The sequence below is a fragment of the Antedon mediterranea genome, chromosome 7, assembly GCF_964355755.1.
Source record: "Antedon mediterranea chromosome 7, ecAntMedi1.1, whole genome shotgun sequence".
Classification (NCBI taxonomy): domain Eukaryota; kingdom Metazoa; phylum Echinodermata; class Crinoidea; order Comatulida; family Antedonidae; genus Antedon; species Antedon mediterranea.
The window spans coordinates 28,104,013-28,113,983 of NC_092676.1; the positions used below are offsets into that span (position 1 = coordinate 28,104,013).

The 9,971-nt window shown below is 31.9% G+C and overlaps 1 protein-coding gene across 3 annotated transcripts; it reads left to right on the plus strand.

Moving 5' to 3' along the window:
• Positions 1-1,760: 1,760 nt before the first annotated feature.
• LOC140054935 (ubiquitin carboxyl-terminal hydrolase MINDY-2-like) lies at positions 1,761-9,021 on the plus strand. 3 transcript variants are annotated; one of them, XM_072100066.1, is made up of 10 exons: positions 1,761-1,845; positions 2,376-2,748; positions 3,293-3,519; positions 3,957-4,063; positions 4,540-4,730; positions 5,105-5,247; positions 5,657-5,832; positions 6,297-6,389; positions 6,674-6,830; positions 7,316-9,021. In XM_072100066.1, exons 2-10 carry the CDS (start codon positions 2,475-2,477, stop codon positions 7,328-7,330), a joined length of 1,383 nt encoding a protein of 460 aa, XP_071956167.1. In that variant the 5' UTR covers positions 1,761-1,845; positions 2,376-2,474; the 3' UTR covers positions 7,331-9,021. The 3 variants fall into 3 exon arrangements, with proteins under 3 accessions (XP_071956167.1, XP_071956169.1, XP_071956168.1); XM_072100068.1 differs by having other exon boundaries at positions 5,663-5,832; XM_072100067.1 differs by having other exon boundaries at positions 3,296-3,519.
• The last annotated feature ends 950 nt before the right edge of the window (positions 9,022-9,971 follow it).

A 9,971-nucleotide genomic window follows, 5' to 3' on the forward strand; every position in this document is an offset into this window, starting at 1 on the left:
ACGGACCATAAATTAAAAACTTTACAAACATTTTTAAAAGGTCTCGTGTATAGTGAAATAAACAGTACTGGTTTCCTTAACAACGTAATGAATTGTTTTCATTTCATTTATTTCGTCTTTTAATAAAAATCACAAGGTACATAGCACTTTCAAAAAGTGAAACAAAACTGACTATCGAGTGACTCTCCGACTCTCTAAAGTGTAAAAATGAAATAAACTTAAATACAGAAAAAGTAACAGAAATATATACAACAGTTTAAAATAACATTTCACATTTCATTGAGTTCAGACAGGTATTTGAAGCAAGTTTTTCTTAAATGAATATATAAATGATGACAGGGAAAAAACTAGATTATCTTTAACATTTGGAGGCAAGTTTTTGAACAGACATAGAATTAAATGAGTCAAAACAATTATAATGAGCAGAATTTGTTCTTGAAATACTATGGACAAATAGGCCTACTACAGAAAGGTGTCGCAAATTAATATAGAGTAATGTACCCCTCTATTGAAATATCAATTTTCTTGTATAACATCTTAGCTATAAAAGTAATTCCCATAAAACAAAATCTATTTTAAAGGCTTATCATACCAAGACGCTGAAGACGGATTTCATAAGGAACAGTTAAATAATTATTTTGTAACGTGGGCCTAGGAAAACGTAACGTGGGCCTAGGAAAACATAATCTGGTGAACCTACGCTGACTTTTTTTTCAAAATCCTTGACATATTGCATGGAGGGTTTAAAAACACAACATACAGGAACTCCTTGTTCTAGAACTGGACGAACAAGACTATAGTTAACAATAAGTTTAGGATTTCCACATCCAACTGTTCTGATTATGAAACCTATCTTTTTCGATGCTTTATTACTCTTGTTCGAAATACATGAGACCTCAAGTTTAGATGACAGGGTGACTCCAAGATACTTTAATTCAAAAGTTTCATCAACGGTATCCGAGCCAATATTATACGGTAGGCCTATTGTGTTTAAAACTTTATTTTTACTCCTAGTTACCCTAATAATTTTACACTTGTTCACATATAATTTCATTCTACATACATCGTTAGGCGATCTAATGATAAACTGTGTGTTTAACACAAAAGGACTCTGGAAATCATTGCATTGTTCACTGTATGTATACAGTAAACAATGCAATGATTTCTATTCGAGTATATAATCTGCCATGGACAGATTAAACAATGTAAAATATCAGTTAAGTTTGACTTACCTGAAGTGTTGTTAACCAAACGGTCTCCACTCTGGAACTAGATGACAAGATATAATGACATATGATATGATATTCTGAAGAGTAATTTATGAACAATAGAATACAAGTAGGCAATCAATTATTGGCTGCATGCCATCGATTCGCATAACAATAAACTTGTTCATTATGCATCAGTTATGTGGTGTGGAAAAATAGTCTAAATAATTTCAACACACGTTTATAAAACAGAATTGGAAAATGCAGTATAGGATTTGAATAACTTTTCTATAAGTTGAAAATTGAAGTTATAGCCGAACACATTATATTCGACGGACAGTAGCAGAGTTAGAGAATTGGTTATTTTGAATTTAAAACATTAATTTCAAATTTGATGATTTTTAAAATTAAAATTAGAATAGTATTGTCTCGCTCGCTCCACACGCGTACCACCACCTCTTTCCAACTAAAAATCAAAAAGTAATAATTCGAGAGCAAAATAGAGGGGGCTATACAATCAAGAAGTGCGCATGCGATGTGAAAAACGTAAACAAACTATTTTTTTTTACGTTGTACAAAAGGTCGTCAACATCTTGGGCCTTCTTTTGTTAATTTCTGTGGTATAATTTAAACTCAAGTTTGTTTATCCGTTTTTTCATACATACTGCATTCTTCATAGATAAAAAATTCACGATTTAATTGTTTTGGTAGATATAAATTGAGCCTAGCCCTCCTCCTAGCTAGGCTACTACTAGCCTACTAGGCTAGGCCAAGAAGGCATCTAATAGTAGGAGGCCGCCTCTACTCGCTGCCTCCCTACTACAAACAATACTAGTTACTACTACTACTAGGCTAGACTACTGACTGTAGCTAGTGTAGCCTAGTCAGGCTATAGGCTATAATAGTAGAATACTGTAGAGGAAGATCAAACAATCTAATAATACAAATTCTCAATGAAAGGCAAGAGTTTAAAATTCACCGCTGTCACGATTTCTTTAATTAAAATTAAAGATTAGAAAGAAAGAAAGAATATTTGATAGGCATAGAGTACTTACATGTTTTTACTTATAATGGTATTTCAATTGTTGTACAGTATGATCTCTATTATGCATTATGTAGTTAGAGCATGGAGTTAATTAACTAATTAACTATTGTTTTTTTTTATAGAACAATTTGAAACTATATAAAACGGCGCCAGAAAATCACTACCAGTCAGTACAGTACTGTAGTAGGCATACTTTTTATTTGTTTGGCTCCATCCAGAATATGTCTGACAATCTAGAAGTAACTAATGTCGTCCAATCCGATGAAGTCCAAACTAAAGGAGATAATGACAACCAAACTGAAATCAATCGTTTCGATGAAATACCAGCCGCAGAATCACCAGCCGCAGAATTACCAGCTGCAGAATCACCAAAAGAAGGTATTGAGTTAGAAAAAGAAAATTTAAACAAGGAAGCTGTGACATCTGACAACATTGGTGACAAAAATGACAAGGAGAATAATTCAAAAAAAGAAAGCACAGTTTTGTCGTCTGATTGTAAGTTAAAGCATACAATGGTCTGTACCATTTTAAATAATTCAACAAAATACATCAATTGCAACCATCAATCTTTCCCTATTCAGGGAATTTATTCATGGAGTCGTTGGCTCTTATACAAATTGACTATAACTGAACATAAAATAATTTATTTCTTCTTTCAAAAGAAAATTATACATTATTTTCCCCTAAATTATAATTAAGCATACGTTTGAACGGAATAAACTTAGCTTGTTAATAAACATGAATAAATCTTGGAATATGTTTGCTTATTAAATCATAACTAATGGAATGTAAATGAAATGAAATTTATATGACAAAATGTTCTGTTTACAAATTTTACAATAATAATCTTGTGTACCAATAACCAATACTTAAATGATTCTTCAGTGTTAGTGTTCCAGTCGATTTTGGTTCATGTAACAATACTGTATGTCACTTAACAGTGTTCTTCCAGCTGTAGATGTCCAGGGATAAAACATAATTTTATAAGCTTAAATCTTTTCATAGCTTTTTAACTTATTATTTTTCTTATTCTTTCCAGCAGGTGCAACACCAGCTGTAAACGTCTACCATATAAAATGGATAAAATGGAATAATGAAAAAACTCCAATTATCACTCAGAACGAGAATGGTCCGTGCCCCCTGATAGCGTTAATGAATGTACTCATCTTGAGGGGTAAAGTAAAACTACAGCAATCGGCTGAATTAATTACTGCTAATCAACTCATGGAATATCTTGGTAGCTGTATATTAGAGTATGTTCCAAAGGTAAGGTCTAGATGCTGTAATAGTAGGAAATGGTAGTATTCATCCAAACCAAGACTTCTGTAAGAGTCTTCAAATCAAAATTGTTTGATGTAGTTATTAAAGTCTCTGCTGATTTTTTAACAATGTATAATGTTGTATACAGGGCCCCAATGAAAACCAGTTTAAACTGTTTGGGCTACCCTGGATAAAGAAATGTAATAATAACAATAATAACCTTCACTGAATTTGTTGACATTCAAATATGGCGGACCATTCTTGCACACACAAATTTGGCAGGACCTTCTGGTGCGAGAGTGCCATTTGACCAAGGCAATCTAAAAACAGGACACTGACCTCGCCTTCCCACGATAGGAACTCTTAATAGATCTTAAAATTAATATTTGAATAAACTATCGTACAGCTGTTACAATTGTTCTGTTTTTAATTATTCTGTATAGGATGCATCTAATGATATGCAGAGGAACTATGAACAAAACATGAATGATGCAATGGCAATATTACCTAAATTACAAACTGGCTTAGATGTTAATGTGAAATTTACTGGGTAAGTTACAGTATATGACAATAACCTCATGGGTGGTAATACCACCAAATTTCAAGTTTCAATCTATTGTACCATATCAAGTTCATAAATGATCGATAGCAAATGCTGCTACAGATGACCATAAGAGCAAAGCTTGTTTGCCGGTCACTCATTAGTGCTGTATATTACAAACAACATAAAGAACAAAGGTGCGATACATAACAAAACAGATGAAGCACCAAAAATGTGCTTGATAAATTTTGTAAGCTACCTTTGTTTTTAGTTCTGTATGGGATAAAACCATAGCGGTATAACAACTAGAGGGTCAACTCCACTAATATCACAATTCAATCAAAGTTACCTCTCTAGTTGTTGTATAATAACTTTATTTCTATCGTTACTAAAGGGTCAACTCCACTACAATCACAGTTAAATCAAAGTTACTCCTCTAGTTGTTTTATAATATTACCTCTATTTCTATCATTTTTTCCGTCAAGAGTCCAGCATTTTGAGTACACCTCAGAGTGTATAGTCTTCGATCTTCTTAACATTACTCTGTGCCATGGATGGCTATATGATCCTCAGAATCTAGAGATAGTGTCAGCTGTTGGGACACACAGTTACAATCAACTTGTAGAGAAAATTATTAATGGAAAATCTTCTGGAGATCCAGATGTTTTACAAAGTGGTGAGTTTAAAATTTGTTAATGATAATGTCAACATTATTCTACTGCAGTTACTGCAGTAACTAAATGTTTTTACTGCAAACACATATGAATTATTAGACTTTATGAGACAGGCATTCCAATATAAACAAAGTTTATGATACCATAAAAAGTCTTACTATAATTTCATAAACAGGTTAAAGAGTAAACAAAATACATTTATTTTAAAATGGTGGTCTCTTAGTTTTCTAAACACGTTTTACATTTTTTAACATTAATTTTAAATTGAATGCAAGCTTTGTTTACAAATACAGTCTCAAGTTTATTTATAGTTTCTTTAATATGTTAATCATATTTTTTCGAAAACAAATAATCGTAATTTATTTTTTATTTTTAGCTTTAGTTGCTGAACAATTCTTAGAAAATACAGCAGGCCAACTTACATATCATGGACTATGTGAAATAAATAGCACCATTAAAGACAATCAACTGTGCGTCTTCTTTAGAAATAATCACTTTAGTACATTATTGAAACATGAGGTATAGTGTTACAACCAATATGGTATCTTTTATTATAAGCTGTAAAAATGGAGTACTTACCTAGATACCTTATGAGCTTTGTTTGTTCTGGTTATTAGATATTACATATAAATTCGCCATATTGGTTTACAATATTGTATCAGCTGAATCTGGTGAAGAGAAATAATCCAATTATTACTGTATGCCTACAATGTAAAAATCATAAAAATTATTTATAAAATGGATTATTTAAATTATTTAGTAAAACTGTACATTACTTGTAACAAGTAACATTATAGGACACCATAAAACAACAAATAATACTATAATAAAATAGGTAAAATATGATAAAATCATAACATTAGTAAAAATAATGACAGTTTTCAATTTACTGTATTAGTTTCTACTGATTGGCAAATTTCATTTTTAGAACCAGTTATATCACCTTGTGACTGATCAGGGTTTCTTAAGAGAAACAAATGTAGTTTGGGAAACCTTAACCAACGTAGAGGGCGACTGTAACTTCTTGAATTGCGACTTCACAGCAAGTAGAACAGAAATAGCAGAGATGCCAGCTATGACAGAGGATCAGCAGATATCAAATGAGTAAGATGTTAACAGATTTAAAATCTTCGTTAAGCTTTGTCTACACTATCAAACTTTACGTGACAAGAAAAGTTGATGTGCCCATATATGGCCTAGATGATGTTATATCACTACCATATTTAAGCATATCACTACCATATTTGGGCACATCACACTTTTTTTTCACACTTAGTGTAGACAGAGCATTGGGCAGCTAACAAAAAGAGGACAAAATGAACAACCATCTGAGGCAATTACTTCTTCAGAGCAAACAATCAATATCTCCAACTTTTATTTTGACTTTCAAACGTTAGGAGTCAAATTATGCATAATGATTAGATGTATAGTTATTCATTCATTCAATCATCGAATGACATGCAACCAGAAAATACAAAAAAAACCACAGCTAGCAGTTAAAATAATAACAACACCAAGAAAGAGAAATGTCACTGTTGTTTTATGATTTAATATTATTGTTCTTGTAGCCTATTAATAGCCTTGAGTTTACAAGAAAGTAGTCAAGGTGGAAATCCACCCCCTGCTGCCCAAGTAGAGCAACCCCAAGTGCCACTATCAGAGTAAGTATTCTAGTATAAGCCCAGGTAGAACAACCTCAAGTGCCATTATCAGAGTAAGTATTCTTTTATAAGCCCAGGTAGAGCAACCTCAAGTGTCACTATCAGAGTAAGTATTTTATTATAAGCCCATGTAGAGCAAACTTCAGTACTACTATCCCACAGAAGCCATATCAAATGATTGGTTAGAGTTCCTTATTTTAAAAATCACATTGGGTAATAACACAGTCAATTCTGACAAACTGAACTTTTGTAAATATTAGAATTTTCTTTAAAATATTTTCTAGCCATGAACTAGCATTGCAATTACAAGTGGAAGAGGACAGGTTAGCAGCGGAAGCTGCTTCTAGAGACCAGGATGTAGCAGCCAATAGACCACAACAACGTCAAAATAATCAACAAGCACAACAACAACAACAACAGTCATCACCAAGAAGGAGAGACGTGAGTTCAATATTAGTTGAACCTCTTTGATTTTGACAGACCCCCATACGCCTGATAATGCTATTTTCCCATGGACCCAGGTTGGAAATCACTGAGCTATGAATGTGATATAAGATTAGAGATAAACATTAAACCTGACCTGACAAATAATTGAATTTTGTGAAATATAAAACTCTGTCTAAACTAGTTTGACAAAGTGTGATGTGCCCAAATATGGTAGTGATATGATGTCATCGTGTCCATATATGGGTATTGCATCACATTTTGTTGTCACTTAATTTTGATAGTGTAGACAGAGCTGTAATAAAAGTTAAACATCGAAAATTATTTCGCTGTCATTGATTCATTATTATATTCACATACAAATGATAATTTATTGTCACAATTGTTATTCAACAATTTTTTAAAGAGACTAAAAATTTTAAATATTTACTTTTGTTAAAAAAAAAAATTAATCATTAATCATTATTATCTTTTTTTTTCAGTGCATAATTGTTTGAAAGGTTCACCAAATTTGACAGAAGTTCATAAGATTCACGTGTCGCAACATAAAGCGTTGTCTACACTATCAAACTTTATTTGACAAAATAATGCGATGTGCTCATATATGGACATGATGATGTCATCACTACCATATTAAGGTACATCACTACCATATGTGGGCACATCACACTTTTTTTGTCAAACTAGTTTCATAGTGTAGACAGAGCTTTAGATTACAATCAGTGATATAATTGTGTGTAGATTAATAGATTCTTTCTCAAATACTGTGCTAATGTGTTACCAGGATTGTTAGTAGAGGTTTAAAAGAGTAACCACTGCCTGCCTATCTGATATATGATAGATGTGTGCATGCATAAACAGATTGAACGCATCAATGCATTCGATTTCATAGATTTTAATATTAGAGAGATTGGAGAAAGATTGTGTTTTTTTTAAACTGCTCCTGTGATAGAATAAATACATTTATTTGAAACAAAATAATGTTTTTATGTTGTTGTCATCCCTCTCTTTATGTTTAAGCTTCCCTGTTGAAGGGAGTAGCCTTAAAACGGGAGGAAAATTAATGGAGTGTGTCACCCTACTGTATTATAACTGATATGCTGTAGTTGTGTATGAAATTACTCCAATTTTGAGGGTGAGGTACACCCCTGAACCCGGGCCTGTGCATGATTGGAGTTTGTTTTGTTAAATTTAGTTTCAAATTACTTTTAGCAATAAGTACGAAGTTTACAACAAAGAAATACAATCTATCTAATAAGATATGAAAAAATAGTTCTCGCATACACGTAGGCAAAAATCAAATATTTGCTAGTATATTATGTTTTGTACCTAGGAATAGTTTATTAGGAATACTTGTTTTGCATGGTTTTTTTAAATCTATTTATAACTTATAATATTGCCTTTTGTTTTATACCATGTTGTGCTATTCAGAGTAGCAATAAAAATCAATCACATTTCATTATATTTCTTACCGAAAATAATTTGTGTTTGAAACTGGAATTTATAAGTTATTGCATGCTTGGCAGTTTCATTTCATTCACACAGTTCTATATTCAAACTAGGGATCCATGGGAAGGTGGGGTTGGGGGTGGGGGAAGTAGAGGAATGGCTTACTGTAACTATACTGATCAGACTGGAAGAGCATGTTCATTTTGTTTTAGGCATATACAATATGAATACTGACTTGTCTACTGGATTGACAAAAAAAGTGTGATGTGCCCAAATATGGTAGTGATATGACATCTTCATGTCTATATATGGGTATATCATATTTTGTTGTCACATAGAGTTTGATAGTGTATATAAACGGGATGACAAAGATTCAACTTCTCTAAAGCTATCAATGTTGGTATTACAGTAGAACTCATCTTGCAGGACACCCCTATACAGTGAAACCGATGAGGGACAATATGTTTAAAATTTTCTGGGAACCCCCTATATTCAGAGGACTTTTTTAAATCTTTATTTTATTCGGGTATAAAAATATACAAAATAGCCAAAGGGCTAAACTTATTGTATTTACAATTATTTTAGATATTTAGGCCCTACTAATGAGTTGGGTCCCAGAAGTGTCCCCTTAATGGGGGCTCTACTGCTTTGTATTCTCAAATGTATACTTTCTCTTTAATCAGTTGAGTCAGTGAAATAATAAATTATATATATATATATCAATGTATAAGGGTTATATTAAAAGCTATTATAAACTTTCAAGTATATATTGTGTTTATTATTTAGAGTCCTTTCTTGTCATATTCTACTTTGCATTGAATAATAACAGCCTTGACATTAAAAGAATTGATTGTGTTACATTGGCTAAACAATAGAAGATGCACATCAATAATTCTAGTACCCTGGAATAAAACATGAATATAAAATTGATTACAATTCTATATGCCAGTCTGTAAATGGTACGCAATAAAGCAAAACACTGTGTTTCATATTGGCTAAACAATAGAAGATGCACATCAAATAATTCAATAACTACCCTGGAATAAAACATAAATATAAATATAAAATTGAATTCTATACTCCAGGTTGTAAAATGGTATGCAATAAATACCCTGTATTAAAACATTGACATAACATTGATTTCAATTCTATACACCAGTCTGTAAAATGGTACGCAATAAAGCAAAACCATATAGATACACTACTTAAATATTGAAATCAAAAATTATCCCTACTCAAATGTATTATCTTTTGTTATTTATTTGATGTGCGTGGATGCTTTATTACTCTACATACAATTTGCATACAATTCCTTCACTGTACATGCATCAAACATAAATTTAAAACGTTTTGTCGGTGAATGCTTTTTATTGATGAAATCAAATTTCATTGGCATTTTCTAACAATATTTTTTCAGATCAGGAATCTTAAGCTCTGTCTACACTACTTGACAAAAAAATGTGATGTGCCCAAATATGGTGGTGATATGCCTAAATATGGTAGTGATATGACATGATCATGTCCATATATGGGCACATCACATGTTTTTGTCACATAAAGTTTGATAGTGTAGACAAGGCTTTAGATAGACAGCTTTAATACATAAAATAAATTATAAAATGATTGAATGTACTTGCCCTGTTCACACTGCTTCATCTTTAACCAATAAGTAAATAAAATCCAGTAAAA

Excerpts from the sequence above, each read along its gene's own strand:
- LOC140054935 (XM_072100066.1), top strand. The coding sequence starts at position 2,475 with ATGTCTGACAATCTAGAAGTAACTAATGTCGTCCAATCCGATGAAGTC. Across the intron at positions 4,731-5,104 it reads TCCAGATGTTTTACAAAGTG|CTTTAGTTGCTGAACAATTC; the intron begins GTGAGTTTAAAA and ends TTTTATTTTTAG. Across the intron at positions 5,833-6,296 it reads GATCAGCAGATATCAAATGA|CCTATTAATAGCCTTGAGTT; the intron begins GTAAGATGTTAA and ends TTGTTCTTGTAG.